The sequence below is a fragment of the Typopeltis vanoorti genome, chromosome 21 (genome assembly GCF_054136105.1).
Source record: "Typopeltis vanoorti isolate ZY-2024b chromosome 21, IOZ_Tvanoo_1.0, whole genome shotgun sequence".
Lineage (NCBI taxonomy): Eukaryota > Metazoa > Arthropoda > Arachnida > Uropygi > Thelyphonidae > Typopeltis > Typopeltis vanoorti.
The window spans coordinates 67536660-67553870 of record NC_143569.1 but is presented as its reverse complement, the minus strand read 5'-3'; the positions used below and the strand labels follow the sequence as shown (position 1 = coordinate 67553870).

The 17211-nt window shown below is 36.2% G+C and overlaps 1 protein-coding gene across 2 annotated transcripts in view; it reads right to left on the bottom strand.

Annotated features, from left to right (window-relative positions):
- Positions 1-2128: 2128 nt before the first annotated feature.
- Positions 2129-17211, bottom strand: part of Nop60B (dyskerin pseudouridine synthase 1 Nop60B) — a 124160-nt gene continuing 109077 nt past the window's right edge. For both annotated transcript variants that reach the window (XM_090411709.1, XM_090411710.1), the window contains 2 exons: positions 5679-5825; positions 2129-2272 (listed from right to left, as the gene is read on the bottom strand). In XM_090411709.1, coding sequence (XP_090267835.1) covers positions 2213-2272; positions 5679-5825 — 207 coding nt within the window. In that variant the 3' untranslated portion in view covers positions 2129-2212. The remainder of the gene's footprint in view (positions 2273-5678; positions 5826-17211) is intronic.

The window sequence follows — 17211 nt, the reverse complement described above, 5'->3', positions numbered from 1 at the left end:
CTTTGTCTGTGGCATTGATCAACAATTCAATGTGACAGAAGAACTGCTAGCGCTCATACCTATGACGGGAACGACGAAAGGCACTGATATTCTTGAAGCTACCAAGAAAACGCTCCAGCATTTCAACCTCAGCTTAACCAACCTCGAGGGTGTGGTAACTGATTGCCCCTGCTATGGTGGGAAAGAATGGGAACCAGAAGGAAAAGATTTTGTCCATTACCACTGTTTAATCCACTAGGAGAATTTGTGCGCGAAAACTATTGGATTTGAGAATGTCATGAAAGTTATTGTGACTGTCATCAACATTATTAGGGCAAGAGGATTGAATCATCCTCAATTCAAGAGTGCGAAGCTGATCACGGTGATGTGCGTTAGTTGAGCAAAACGAAAGTTCTTAAAAGTCTTTGACTTAAGGAGCGAAATACAGCAGTTCACGCAAACCAAGGGAAATCCGATTGCGGAATTTAACGATCTGAAGTGGACGACAGACTTTGTCTTTGTGACTGACATCTCGTTACATATGAATGACCTAAACATGCAGCTACAATCCAAAGATCAACTGGTGCACACTCTGTTTGATCAATCAAAGCTTTTGTGGCCAAGCTCAAACTTTGGGAGGCACAACTCACAAAAAAAAAAAGACTTGAATACGCTACAAAATTAGCAGTGTTGCTAAGTGAGATTTAGTGATTTTCATAACCAACAGTCTTCTTTAGATTTATTTTCAATGCCATTCAGTGTCAATGCTGCCGAAATGCCAGGCTCAGCACAAATGGAGCTGCTTGAACTCCAAAACAACTTTTCTTAGAGAAAAATTATTCAACGTGCCCCTTGATTACATTTCTGAGGATGCATTCCCTAATCTTTGCTGGCATGCTTTGAAGATGTGTGCTTTGTTAGGAAGCACATACTTAAGAATGTTAAGTCCAAGACAAGAACTCAGATTACGGACCAACATCACGAGAATACTCTGCGCATAGCAACTTCCGATATTGACAAGGAAAAACATTGCCAAGTTGTCCATTGACATTGTAAAAAGTAAATGTTTTCCTCATTAAATTATCTTTTTTCAAGTACTGATTATATTTACTTATCATGAACCCGACTCCTACCTACACTCTTAAAGCTGAGTTTATGTATTTTTATAGGATATTATGTAAAGTATGAAATGCACAGCATCCCTTGTGAATCTGGAAAGCATCTTACAATTCTAAATACCACAATATAGCTTAGTGGCCCGCACTGTCTGAAAGGTTGAAGACCCCTGGTGTACGGGATACTATGTCAATACATAAATGTTTGCATTATACACTAACTTCCTATCAACCATTTTCTTTAAGAATTTGCTTTACAACAATTTACTCAGATCTTAGTCTAGATTAGGCTCTTCTCAAGTATGCTTCCATAAATCTTACCTGGAACACAAAACAGGGAAATCTCTCAGTAATTCTAATATTCAGTTTTATTTTCCATTTCAGAGATGGAGACTATAACAGCTATGCTCCAATCATCTGACTAAGACAGTGTAACTACTAAAGCTTTTAAAGAAATAAACACTCTTGCTGTCTTTGTATATTTCAAGTTTCAATTTTTTTGTAACTGAAGTATTATGCATGAAGATAAAAGTAATCAGTGATCATATACATCTTATTAAACACAGTAATTTTCCCATTTGTGTACCATCAGTTCATAAAACTATGTTTAGAAAAACTGCCTGGATTTAATAATAAATAATTAAAGGAGCAATGAGAACTAGAATGGACAACTGATCAGCTTGTGGAAACTGGGAGAAAGTGTGTGTTTGGGTGGGTGTGAAATGTCCAATTAAATATTTACAATGGTCTTTTACTAGGATAAAAACTGATTTCTGAGTGACAGCATTCTAAATTTTTGCTGTTCTTTAACAGTGGTATTAACCCAACCTACCATATGGATGAAATATAATTAAACATTTTATTATACTTTGTATCTATGTTTTGCTTGACGTGTACACATCATTGCCAAAAAACTTAATGATAAATGTTGTGTATGGATTTATTTTCATCTTTAATGAAAATATAAAGATGAGTGGTTGACTATACATTGATAAGATTTCATAAAATTTCACAGTGATTGACAGACAAAAATATAAAAGCATCTAGGAAGGTATGCCTTTATTTGACACATGATAATAGATGATTTCATTTACAATGATAAACTTACACAACTGATTTTAGTCATTCTCTGCTTGCAGATATTTTTTTTTCTTTTTCTTCTTCTTCTTTTCATGTATCTATAAAGAAAACAAACAATATACTGAAATAGGAATTAAAGGATATTAATGTAAGGATATTCAAGTTAAATTGATGCAGCATCAAAAATTGAATTTTTCTTTAAGATATTTGAGGTATATACACCCTCTGTCCAAAACGAAACTGAACTTTTCAAAAATAGAAGAAAATAGTGGCTCCACCTGTTATATCTTTTTGTTGTCGAAAGCCGGCAACCTTCATTAGTATTATGTCAACTGGTTATGGCATTTGTTTTATTAGAAGCCGAGTTATAGTACCAAGAGTAATAGTGTGTTTTAACGAACGGTCGGAAAATGAGTTTCAAACAGATAGATGAGATTGACTTTTGCATTAAACTTGGTAAAAGGTTTACCAAAATGCATCAAATGCTTCAAAAAGCATATGGCAATGAATGCTTATCCTGTACCCAAGTTTATGAGTGGTTTCAGTGATTTCAAAGTGGTCATGAGACGCTTGAGGACGACGAAAAGCTGGGCCATCCAAAAACTGGACTGGGCGAAGTTAACATCCAAAAAGTGTGTGATTTCATCAAAGAAAACCCGAAATCATCTGTGAGATTGATTGAAGATTACAAAATCAACTGTGCACAACATTTTGACCGAGAGTTTGGGCCTTCGTAAATTGAATTCGCAATTTGTTCCCCACAAGTTGACTGAAGACCAAAAAATGTATCGAATTGAACACTGTAAGGACCTCATTAAAACCTCTTGTAAGGACTCAAACTCATTGAAACAATTGTTACTGGTGACGAAACAGTGTTTTGAGCATGAGCCCGAAACAAAACGCCAGAGTGCTGAGTGGAGACCACCAGAAGAGGGGCACCCTAAAAAAGTCGCTAAAGACAATGCTGATTTGTTTCTACGATTTCAAGGGCATTATCCACAAAGAATTCATTCCTGGCCAAACAGTCAATGGTGAGTTTTATCTCGAAGTTGAAGCGATTGATGGTGAGAATTCATCACGTATGGCATGAATATTTTGATGCAAGCTGCTGGTCACTTTTGCACGATAATGCACCATCTCATCGTGAGACAGTTTTTGAACAAAAACCAAGTTTACGTGTCAGATCACTCGCCATATTCACCCGATTTAGCACCCTGTGACTTCATTTGCTTATGAAAGGAAAGCGATTCGACACCACTGAAAATGTTCAAGCGACAGTAACCACAACCCTCAACAGTATCCCAAAATCCGATATAAAAAACTCATTTAACGACCATGCCAAACGCCGTATCGAAGCTGAGGGAGAGTATATTGATTGAAATAAATGATTTGAATAATTATAATTGGCCTGTGTTTTATTTTCTATCAAAAGCTTGGTTTCTTTTTGGACAGAGGGTGTACATAATAAATTCAACCACTGAAATCTTTTCTTCATCTTAAAAGCAGACTTTGCAAAGAAAATAACGATGTTTGCTTCTAGTGGATATTAACCCTGACATAAATTATTTTTAATCTCTAAATTCGTTTGAAATTGACGCGAACTTCGTAACGTCTGTGATAGGTCAAAATCAATTTTGGTGCAATAAACAAAAGTCACAGACATCTTTGTATGTTAACGGGTTAATGCTTTTTGAAAACAGAACTTTAAAGATGATTTTTATTATGAATCTACAGGAATAAAGTGTGGCAAAAAGGTAATGAGGTTAAATTCAAATGTCAAAATGATGGATAAGAAATTTATCTTTGCACTAATCTCACTCAATATAATTCCAATGGGGCACTTCTTGAAACATCCTAGGAAAAACTTTTTGCTATGATGGTATATAGTTTTGTACCTGATTATTTTGACATTCAAATTTGAATGTCTCAAACATCTCAATCAGTCCTTTCAATCTCAATTCCAACTTGACAAGCAGCTATCACAAACACAGGGGAGTGTATAACATCTGCACATTGACTAATGTGCAAGCATGAGATTATAATGAAACAGTCCTTCCTTCTAGGACCACAAGGTTATGGATTATCCCTTTGTGATTGAAGACTCTCCATAGCTCAGCTGGTTTCAACAACACCTTTTGGTTGGAGAGATCTGGGTTCAAATTCGAACTACTCTAAAAAAAGGCCTTCACCAGAGCTTTTTAAATGAAAGTGAGTCAGCTGTCTTGTGCAGAAGTGGCAGGGCTTTTTTTCTCTCCCAGAAATTCAGATTTTTCATCCTGCAAAACAGCCAGAACACATGTTACTGAAAGGCATTAATTAGGTTTCAAAGAAGCCAAGTTGCTTGGCTGTAACAAGCTACTGAACTTAATGCAAAAGGAGAATGGAACTGAAACATTGCTACCAGTATGGTTTGGATACACAATTTCTGGATGCTATTTTGCACTGTCTTTTGATCTCTGGATCATACCGAAAGCACAAATTTTATCTCTAGTAATAATGTGTAAGAAACTAGTAAGTTTGCTATCAGCTTTTGAACAAAACATTTGCAACAACCTATCACATGAGTTTTTCATCTTACAGGCAGGAAATACTTTGCAAATCACTTTTCCCAAACCTGTAGAAATTGTGCACCATATCAATTTCTTATTCACATTAATCTTGGTTTTTATATGACTTCTATCCACAAAAAAGTTGAGCTTTTACACATGGAGCTTGTGTATTTCAAATTTATTTTAAAATATTATAAAAACTAAACATTGCCTTCTGAATTATGGTGGATACACTTCATAAATTCAGAATGCTAGAATCATTACCAATTTATATATAGACAGACAAATAGTATATAAGGAAATAAACTATAAAAATAGTTGGTTGTAAATTTGAGACCTCAATATAACATTAAGGACCAACATGGGACTCAATTGATTAAACTGATATCACAGCATCAATGGTAGAACTGTGTTTAACATGAAGATATCAGAAATATTTTAACAATTATTAATATTCAAGAATTAGCAAAGCAAATGGTTGAAGTAAAAAAACAGCACAAAAAAGATTTAGAAAGTGATAAGTGAATTGAACATCTTATTTTGAAAAAAAAACTAGCAGCACAATTATGATTATTCTTTTGACTTCACATTGTTTTCTACCAAAATTGTTTCATATCTATGACCTGGTTACATTATGCCATGTAGATCTATAGTGTTATTGTCCTCTAAATCATAGTTAATGATTTAGAGGATAATAACACTGAAAACCAAAGTGACCAGTGTCACTTTGGTTTGATCAGAAATTTATCTGTATATAGATCACATCTCTATATACAGCAATATGATACAGACTAGGAATTATGAATTTCAAGCAATAAAATCACATTCACCTTACACCCCTTTTGAGACCAATATCTGTAAATTGTGAAATCAATTATGTTCTGCAAGATTTTCAGAAAAATATCATCTGCTTTTAATTAATGATATATAGGAGCATGACCAAGTTCACAAATACCTGTTCAGCAGGAGCGGCAGGTTCTTCTTCTTCTTCTTCCAACTTTTTCTTCTTCTTTTTCTTTTTAGGTTCTACACGAGTAGATTCAAACTGAGGGTGAAAGCCCTTTTCTTCTTCTGAACTACTGCTTGGGCTGCTTTTGCTTCTCTGTAAGGGATAAAAATGCTAACATTGCAAATTTATATAGCTATATATATTTTTTTTTACATTACCTAGAATCAACAAAAAACATCAAATGTCTGCATGCCATGTTTTTATTTCTTGGAGTCCTAGTTATTCTTAGGAATAACAATACACCCAGTCATTGAACATAATAGATGCATATTTAAAATAGATTTGCAAAATAATTTTAGTCACTTCTCAGGAATTAAAGCAAACAGAATGAGAGATAGGTAGTGTCTCAGAACAGGAATCAGAAGGCAAGCTAATATCCCCTTAATTTAATTAATATTTTCTTTGAGTTTATGCAGTTTTGATGCTGCAATATAAAAATAGTTAATACAGAACAGTTTTTTAATTCATTTATTACAATTTCAATTTATTTTTATTTCATGCGTATTTTATACACAAAAGAAATTATGGCATGCATTAAGAGGCTAAATGCAGTTTTATTTTAATACAATAATAGGATTTTTAACACTGGCAATATAGTACATGATAGTATTTTCTCATGCTTTTAGATTCAGATAAGGTGAATGAAGATTTTTTATTTATTTATTTATTTTATTTTTTTTATTATTATTATTATTTTTTTAAAGATGTCAATTCAATAAAAATATTGAATAATTTCAATTCATGAGAATGGCCTGTATGAATTACAGGCCATTTTCATGTCTTGTACTTGTCAAATACTCAACAACGCTGCAATCATGTTCCAAAAGTTTGAAAAGTGCTAGAATATTGATTTCTCATCAAACCAATTACTGGTATTGTGAAACCTTTTCCCTGAAAGATTGCCTTTTGATACTCACAACTTCTTGCCACTTTAGATTGTGAGTGAAATATTAGCAGAGCTAATATTCAATCACAGCGAATATGCTGCTGGTTAACTATTTTTATAATGCAGCATGAAAACTGCATAAACTCAAAGAAAATATTAATTAAATTAAGGGGATATTAGATTCCACATTGTTTTAAAACTGAATAAGAAACTCAAAGATTGGAATCAGAGAGTTTCATGCCAAATATAGTATAAAAAACTATAAAAGTATTGGCGAATACTAGCGTGAGCTAAATGCAAGTAGTCCTAGAACGTAGCACAAACACGGGCAACTCGTTGCAAAGGTGGGGAAAGTTCTGATTGCTATTCTTGGTATTTTCCATAATGTAAAAACACATTTCCTAGGAAATGTATGCTGTTATTACATTATGGTGGGAGGTCACTACCCAGACCGGTTTCTGCCTTTATTGAGGCTTCATCAGTGAGTAGCGAGAAGTCTCAATAAAGAAGCCTCAATAAAACAATGTGGGATCTAATATCCTCTTAATTTAATTAATGTTTATATCGCCGAAATGAAGCCTGTTAGCTCTTTATCTTTATATCAAAGAAAATATTTTCCATATGTTGCATAAGAATAAATAATGTGCAAGAATTCTGCAAAAATTTTAATATTAAGCAGATCACAGACATGATCAAGATTGTAAGTGAAAAATGAATGTGCATTCAGTTTTCACTTACAATCGATTTAAAAATGATAATAGATTTAATGTACAAGGGTGAAGTGATCATTTTGCAGGACTAACTTGCAACACTGCTTAGTGCTGCTAAAAGTTTGAATGTTGAGATCTGTACAGAAGGGTGCACAGAGGGATACTTCCAGTATTGATATTCAGGAGAAGAGTGAACATGACTAAAGTAATTAGGCCTTGTTACTTGCTGAGGTGCAACAGAAAAAACGCAGCACAGAATTGTCACCGGTAATTAAGAAGAAAAGAGGAAGACCTTGAAGTAGATATCTTCGTGGTTCTAACAGTAAAAGCATGAAGGCCAATGTGTCATCAAAAGTAAATGAATTAAACACACCAGAAGATACCAACAGGTCAATAAAGTCGTTCACAAGTGAAGGAAGGTTAGAACTGTCAGGAACTGATTATCCATTAAATGAGATTTCTGTTTCTAATTCAAATATATATCCTAGTCCAACTCAGAACTCATTTTCATCTATACAGAGTTCAGTGTTGGTAAAAGGATCACAACAAAGTGAAGATACAATAATAGAAATTGAGGAATCACAGGCGTTGACAACATCTTTTGACAGTTTGCTCCAAGATTCATTGTCAATCCCAGTACAGTAATGAATACGATGCCTATTCTTAATACTGTTGAGTTAATTGAAACTCACTCAAATAACATAGAATCAGGGCTAATTACAGATAGCCAAATATTTAGGTTCTTGTTCTGTATCACCTGAATTATCTACTTCTCTTCAAGTTGCACAAAGTATGATAAAAGATATCGAACCTTCTCACTCTTATTACCTGGAGCTGCAGTTTCACCTTGTGCCAGTTCTTCACATCAAGACAGTAGATCCATGATGATGTCTTGGGATACATCCAGGCCTACTGCTGTTATGCCAAACATTCCTAAAATACATGATCAGCAGCTTCCATTACAGGATCAGAATGTTGCTCAAGAGAAGGAAAATGGGTCAGTTAATTATCCTTGTCAGAACATCATTGTGAGGACTGCTGTAGATGCTGCACGACCAAAAATATCCAAAGACATAATATGAAACTACATGAAAATGACAGACAGGAATATATATTGGATGTGGACATGAAAGCAGAGTTGATGATGATGAAGCAAGATATGAACTGAATGCAAAATGAGATGAAAAGAATTAGAGACATACATGGAAGAGCGAATAAGAGCAGAAGGAAAAATGGCCACGCGAAAGATATATTGAATGATTTGAGAGTGGTTCTCTATGGAGATTCCACTATTAGAGGCGTGGTGAATGAGAAGATGCATAAGATTTGTTTTCCCGGTGGTAGAATGGAGAAATTGATTGAAGCGTTGGATATGAGGAATAAGAGAGTACAAGAGTTGTTGGTTGTAGTAGGAACAAATGATTTGGATGGGAACAAGGAAAATGCCAGATTGGATATAAGGAGATTATTAAGGAGAGTAAAAGATAACAGTGTGGTAGGAAAGGTAGCCAGTGTGTTGCCAAGGTATGATAGTGATGAATTGAAGAGGCGGGCAAAGATTATGAATGATATGTTAGCGCAAGTTATGTGAGGAGAATGGAGTGCATTTTGTGAGTGTGTGGGAGGAATTTGAGGGATGGATGGAATTGTATAAAGAAGATGGGCTGCATTTAAATGGTTTTGGTGTGAGTCTACTGGAGAGACTGTTACTGGCACGAGAAGTAATGACCGTAATGAATACATCTGAGGTGGTGCGAAGTGATATGAAAGAGCAAAAAAGTAAGGTAGGGAGAGGTACTTGTTCACTTGCAAATGGGGAGGTGAATATTATGAATTGAAGTAAATGAGAGAGTGGAGGTATAACACGAACAGGGAAACCGGGGGGGGGGGGGGGGGGATTTTATGAAACATGCGGGTGCTGAATTCAGAGGTGAATGTGTAAGCGGACAAACACAGATTGAGTTGGCCTGGGATGAGTGGAAAGAGTTTAGGTGTGAAGAAAGTTGTAGAATTGGTGGTAATATAGAGGAAGTGACTGGGGAAGGTATTGAAGAGTCACATCGTAGGAGTGACATTCTTAGGACATGTAGAAGCAGTAATGATTTCTTATGTTTATTCACTAATGCTAGAAGTATTTGAAATAAGGGGAATGAAATTGTTGCTTTGCTCGAGTCTGTTTGCCCCAAAATTGTTGGTATAAGTGAGACGTGGTTAGATGATGATGACATCCTGACAGGAATAGAGATGAATGGATATGATATTTTTCGTGAAGATAGACAGGGAAGAAAGGGAGGAGGAGTACTGTTAATGGTAGCAAACGAGTTGTGCCCATCTAAGGTGGAATTGCAAGGTGCAAATAGTGGTCACGGTTTTGAGGCGGTATGGTGTGAGGTAGAAGTAAACAGGATGAAATATTTAGTTGGGTGTTGCTATAGACCTGGTAATATGGAGGGTAATGAGAAGGAAGTGGATAGGCAAATTGGCCTAGCTAGCAAGAAACGAGTTATCATTATGGGCGACTTTAATTATGGTAATATAGACTGGAAGCAAGAAACTGTATCTGGGTGTAAAGAAAATGAATTTTTGGAGTTTTTGAAAGATAATTACCTTACGCAGCACGTAACGGAGGGTACATGAGGATCAAGAGTATTGGATTTGATCATCCCATCAGATGATGTTATTATAAATGAGGTGTCAAATAATCCACCAGTTGGTGAGAGTGACCACGAGGTGATCACGTGCAGGGTGACCAGTCATTCGAGGACGTCTGTTAGAAAGGGATATATGTGGAATTATAAGACTGGTAATTACGTAAAGCTCAGGAAACAGCTTGCGATAATAAATTGGAAAGAGGAACTGGATGGAAAGGATATCAATGCTACTTGGGCCATACTTAAGAACTATTTGGTGCTGGCAATATCAGAGTGTATTCCAAGGGTCAAGAGGGCAAATAAAGTGGGTGTAAAATGGATGAATCAAGAGATAAGGTATGCAACCTGGAAGAAGAAGGTATTATGAAAGAAACACAAAATGAGTATTTATAACAACCAGTTGCATGAGAAGTACAAAGAGCAGGCGAGGAAGGTGACTAGCTTGATAAGGGTAGCAAAAATGCAGTATGAGCAGCAGTTAGCTAAAGCAGCAAAAAAAAAAAATCCGTTTTTTCGATATGTCGCCAGTAGAAGAAAGAATGATTATGGTAGGATGGGATTGATTGGTGAAAACGGAGGAATGATAACCGCTGCGGAGGATATAGTTGAGATATTTAGTGAGTAATTTCTAAAGGTATTTCATTCTTGTGAATGTGGCATCATGCAGAACTTGAAAGCAGTGGGAAAGAAAAAGGAGGAGGAACTGTTAGTAAGTGAACAGGAGGTATATGAGGAATTAAATAGACTTGATGCTATTTCACCACGTGTCTTGAGCGAATGTGCCAGAGAGTTAACAGCTTTTATATATCTTTTCAACGTGAGTCTCTCACTGAGTCAAGTTCCAAAAGAGTGGAAAGAGGGTAAAATTGTTCCAATTCATAAGGGAGGTGTTAAGAGTAAGGCTTTGAATTATAGACCAGTCTGTGTGTCTGGAGTTGTGGTCAAGGTATTAGAAAAGTTAGTTAGGAATAAAGTTCAGAATTGGGTTGACAACAGAAAAATACTCTTTGGCGGCCAGCATGGATTTACTAAAGGAAGATCGTGCTTTAGCAACCTGCTTACTTTATATAATAGTGTGACAAATGCGTTGGATAAGAGTATTGCATATACAGTGGTATATTTAGATTTTTCAAAGGCGTTTGTTAAATTGCCACACGACAAGCTGGTAATTAAATTGGAACGGATGGGGCTGAACAGTAGATTGGTTGTCTGATAGGTATCAGCGAGTTGTCTATGGAGGAGTGATATCCCAGAAGAGGAAAGTTACCAGTGGTGTACCTCAAGGGTCTGTTTTGGGTCCATTGCAGTTTAATTTGTATGTAAATGATATCTAGAGAGGTCTGAATGGTGATGTGCAGTTGTTTGCAGATGATGCAAAGTTGGGCAGAGCTATCAGGAGTAGTGTGGATGCTGTAGATTTGCAAGAGGACTTGAATACACTGTCTGAATGGGTAAATAAGTGGGGATGTCAATTCAATGTTTCAAAGTGTAAGGTTTTGAAATTTGGGAAGCAGAGATGGGATGTAAAGTACACAATCAGTGTGAATATCTTGGAAGAGGTAGAGGAAATGAGAGATCTGGGAGTGATTGTAGACAAGGACGTAAAATTTCGGGGACATGTTACTAAAATAGTGAAGACAACACAGAGGATAATGGGAATGATGCGGAGGACACTGACTTGTAGAAGTAAGGATGTTATGGTTCCTTTGTATAAGGCTTTGATCAGGCCACATATGGATTACTGTGCACAGATCTGGTCACCTGGTTTACAAAAAAGATGAAATTGCGTTGGAAAAAGTTCAGAGGCGATTGACTCAGGTGGTTTCAGGCCTCTGGAATGTAGAGTATGAAGTCAGATTGAAAGAATGCAATTTTCAGAAATTGGTGGATAGGAGGAGGAAGGGGGGGGGGATATGATTGAGACATATAAGCTGTTAAGTGGTTATTACCAGATTAACGTCGGGGAGGTTTTGCACAGAACGGGTGAGGATAGCAGGAGAACAAGAGGTCATTCCTGGAAACTATATAAGGAGGGTGTGAGGAGCAGGTTTTTTGCACGGAAAGTGGTGAGTGATTGGAATGCTTTACCCGAGAGTGTGGTGTGTGCAGAGACAGTGAATACATTTAAGGCACAGTATGATAAACTGTGTGTATAACAGTGGACCTCCCACGATGAGTCTTTGCCTCCATGGAGGTTTTTATAATAATAATAATGTAATGTCCTTAACAATGAAACAGTTGAATATCTGCAGTGTTTATTTTCCAAGTAAGTTGCCTTTTTTAAGTTTTTCAATTTTTCTGACATAACATGCCTTTGATATTAAGATCACAAATTGGATAACCTCTGGCTGGGTTTAAAAGGAAAGTCTGGAAAAGGAAAAAAGATTATGACCAAAAATATGTTAATTGTGAGCGCTGTGTGAAGACCAGATTTAATCACCCAGTTGCATTCATTACATTTCAAAATGGATTGCAGCAAGGAAGTGTCATATTACTATTGCTGTTCATCACAGAAATAAACAGTAATCTATACACCATTAATAACCAGAAAGGTGAAATAGCTGTATTTGAATTATATGACTAGGGAAACATTCAGAAAAAGAATTAGTGAATGAACTGGATGCCAAAACTAGATGTTATATATCAATAATAAGAAGTGATCACATTTTAAATTGGAACAGAAAATGTACAAATTAATGGCATTAAGACTTAGTAGTCAGCTCTTAAGGAGAGTTGAAAATTTCAAATATTTGAGAAGTACATTTTCTGTGAATTTAGATTGAGAGACAGACATCATGACAGGATTTCACCAAGCTACAATTTCTTTAACAGTGTACCATGAGATGATGAAGTCCCAGTGAACCATGATCTTTTGATTAATAGAAGTCATATTTTATCAATTTTGTATCAAATAGAAGAAAGAAATTAACAAATAGCACCATCAGTATAATCTACACAAATGAAAGTTCTGAAGGCAATGGGCAACAAAAACAAAGCTAGAGATATTTATAAATTTCCCTTGAAGTCATTTTGAATTTTATCAACTGCTCACTAACTGATCCTGAACTCAAGCCCTTCTTCTTCTTTTTTCTTTTTTTTTTTTTGACCTTTTCCCAGCCTGGTTGGCCGAGTGGTTAGCGTATCCGCTCTCCAGCCAAAAGGTTGCAGGTTCGAATCCCACCCGTGGGCATGGATGTTTGTGATTGCTTGTGAAAATACTAGGGGTGGTGGTTGGCGGTAGATGATGAAAGTAGTTGCAGATGGTAGATTGGTGGAGACCAGAGAGTTGTAGAGTAGGTGCCCTCCCCTCGATGAGTCTTTGGACTCTCTGGAGGTGTTACGTAATAGTAATAAAAACAGAAACGATTAGAAAAAGATGTTTAATAATCTTCAATTTCAGAAGACTCCTCCAATAATACTGTTATCATTTATTTATCTTTTGAGATGTCTTGTTCCAGAAACTTTTGATATAATGATAAACATGTGCTTGCTACACCTCTTATAAACAAAAAAACTGGGAAGTCATTATCTTGACACTGCATGAAAAAACATGTCAGTTTTCCAATAAAATGGATCAGTAACTTTTTGAAGAATAGACAAGCTGGTTCGAGTTTTCAAATGGAGCATTATATACAGATTGTCTTGTCATAAATACTGTTACAACTTCCACACATTCCTGTGCTGCTCACAGAATTGAGTGAGATTGGTTCCGTTAGTGGTGCTGTACACAGGCAATATTCGTGAATTTATCAGTAGAGAGAGAGTTGTCTAGCTGTGTGGATTAATGCAATGGGGAGATTATGAGAACCGTGTAGCTGAAATAGCTTCAAAACATTGGAATGCAGCCACCTGATTTTCAACAAGCTAAAAACACTTAGGATCAGTATGATGGTTGTGTATTGGACTATTAACTGTTATATTGATACAGAAAATGTATCTGATGGTCCACACTATATTGCCAAAAGTGTCCATACAACAACTGTTTGTATTTCCTGTCGCTGTCAATACCAGGTTAGGCCTCCTTTCACTGCCATTACAGTCATTACTCTTCAGGGTAGGCTCTCCATTAAGTTCTGGTAAACTGCTGCTGGAATTTGTTTCAATTCCTCCTGTAGTATGGTAAACAACTGATGGGTGTTAGTTGAGGAAGTAGCTCCAACTCCTCTGAAACGTTCAATAGAGTTGGGGCTTAGGGCTGGCCAGTTTAATTCTTCCACGTCCTGTCTTCAAACCACAGAACTAGGGCCCATGCTTTGTGAGCAGGTGTGCAATTGTGCTAATACCAAACTGATTCCACAGTGTGGGAAGAATGGAACTATGACATTTTGGACAGTTCCATTACACAGATGATCCAGACACAGAAATCAATAATGGGCCCAGTCAGGAAAAACAGTCCGAGACCATTGCAAACACGATACTACCTCCAAATTTCACAGTCGATACAAGACATTCCTGTAAGTATCATTCAACAGGCATTGAAGGTTCACACACACACACACATCCATCGGATTGCCAGATCATGTACCACAATTCATCGCTCCACAGAACCCTCTTCCATTGATCCAAAGTCCAATGATGGTGTTGTTTGCACCATTCCAGATGACCAGTTCCTTGATTACACCATTCCAATGTCCAGATACTGGACATTGGCAGGTATAATCAAGGACTTGTAAGCTGCAGCACAATCATGAAACCCAAGGGCAACACCTCCTGCCAAATAGTTCATTTACTGACATCCATTCCAGAGTTCATGCAGAAGTCATTTGCAATGGTTGACAAGGCTGATTGACAATTTACTGTGACAACATGCTTGAGAGTTTGCCAGTCCTGAATTGTCAATTTCTTGGTCCTAATAGTTTGAGGGAGTGGTTTGGTGGTTCTATTATGTTTCCATTTCATGATAACCTCGCTGACAGTAGACCAGGACATGTGTAATGTGGCAGAAATCTCTTGGACCGAATGTCCAAACTTGTGGGTTGCAACTATACCACATTGAAACACAGACTCAACTCTTTTTGTCCACTCATTCTGACAGCAAACAATGTCTACACTGCTAATGCCTGCATGCCAGATTATGTATCACAAAGAAAGTTGTAAAAAAAAAATTTTTTTTTTTTTTCACTTGTTTACAAAGTATATTAAACTCAACAAGAAATTACCATATTTGCTGGTGTATAAGACGCACTTTTTTCCTTTGAAAATAGGTCTGAAAAACAGGGTGTCTTATACGCCGATACTCAGTTTTTTTATTACTTTCATTACTGGAAATTTTCTCTGTTCCAAGTTACGCGATTTCTTTCTTGCTTCCTTGCGGTGTGTGTGAGAGCATTCCAGTTATGGATAGATAACATTTGGTCTAGGCGCTCTGGTAGATTGTTGAAGAAGCCTGCCCTGTAACTATGGGATCAGTTTCGTTCTCACTGAACAGAAGATGTTAAAAATAAACTCAAGGAATTGAAAACTCAGCTGTAATTCCATGAGGTCTAACTACTCAGCTTCAACCATTAGATGTCTGTATTAATAAACCATTTCAGGGATTTATGAAGGAGAAGTGGAACACTGCATCCAGAAGACTGCTGGATGCGGTCTTCAGATTTTAAGGTTATGCCATCAGGAAGAGGCCTAGCATTTCGCAAGTTTGTGAGTGAGTCAAAGCTTCATGGGATGCTGTGAAAACTGAGACAGTGGTTAAATCTTTTAAGAAGTGTGGCATTAGTAATGCACTGATGGTACAGAGGACAATTTGTTGTATGAGGACTCAGATTCTGATTTATAAGAGGTTTCAAGTGTCTCTTCATTTAGCTTTGGAGATGAATTTCTGGGTTTTGACGAAGAAGATTAAAAGGTGGGTACTTTCCTAGGTAGATTAGGTATTTGTTGAAAGTAGACCTACTTATTACTTTATATTTGAAATACTGCAAATTCATTATAATATTCAGTGATAAAGTATTTTCCTAAAAAATGTGTACAAAAAAGGGGGTGCATCTTACATGCCGGCAAATACGGTCCAGCAATCCCTCGATTAGTGCGCTCTTTAAAACAGGCGCATTAATCGAAAACGCACTAATCAAATATAATAACCTATGGGAAAAAGTAGTTCCTCAAATTTTCTTTTTTGAACCTTAATTTTTTTAAAAGAATTAAGGTATGTCTCAGGGCCTAGTTAAAGCAAAACCATGAAGCTGAAAGACAATAAAACATATTCAGAATATAAATTTTATTATTCTACTTCTTAACAAAGAATTGAGCTAACGTAGTTTGGCGGGCATTTTGTTTCTTTTTTTCAAACAACCGACGGTATGGCCCTATTGCCTCTTCTTCTCTTCTGCGAATTTTATTGCTTCTCTCTTCATCAGGATCAGCCTCTAAGCATTGCTGCTTAAAAACTTAGATTGTACGAAAAATATTTTGAAATTGTTTCTGTGAAATCTCTTTTGGTGGACTATCAGTGGTTAAATTTTCTTCATATTCTTCAGGATCTTCCTGCTGTGCATCTACATTTAGCAGGTTGGAATCAATTCCTCAGAATGAGATTTAATTAACCATTGAAGGGGAGAAAGAAATGAAGGATGTACGAATTGGTCGCCAACACGAAATCACGTGCTTTATAGATAAAATTTCCCAACTCTTTATACAAGCAAAATAGTTACCACTTTAAAATTTTTCAACATGGAAATAAACAACTCATCCCAGAAGACGGATTGATTACCCTATATTCGGAATGGATTCTCCTTTTTGTGATGCACAGAAATGTCGAAGGATCTCGAATCTGTGAGCGTACCATAGCAAACAACATAAATTTTGGCGATAAAAATTTGGAACATAGTATATACATGGAAGTAGTGTAGTATGCCATTAAAAATAACTTTGTAAGATGTTTTAAATTGGTAACTAAATTATTTCATCCTGGTGAGTGATTTTTTAAAATAGTTAGCCATAAAAATGTATAATAATAATGTATAGATGGAAAATTTTTCCATCTATACATTATGAATAGATGAAAAAGTTCTATGTTTGGTCTAAAGGACAAGGTTAATAGATTCTGTAAAAGAAAATTAAATCCACAGTCCACCTATGGTACCAATTATTGCAAGTTTATAACTTTTTGTGAGTTACATAAAAAACAAAAAGTACTCTGCTGTTATAAGCTTTGCTTATTATGACTACAATCACAGGACAACATGCAGTAGAGTTCCATACAACTATATCGAGATCATGCATACTCAACTCAT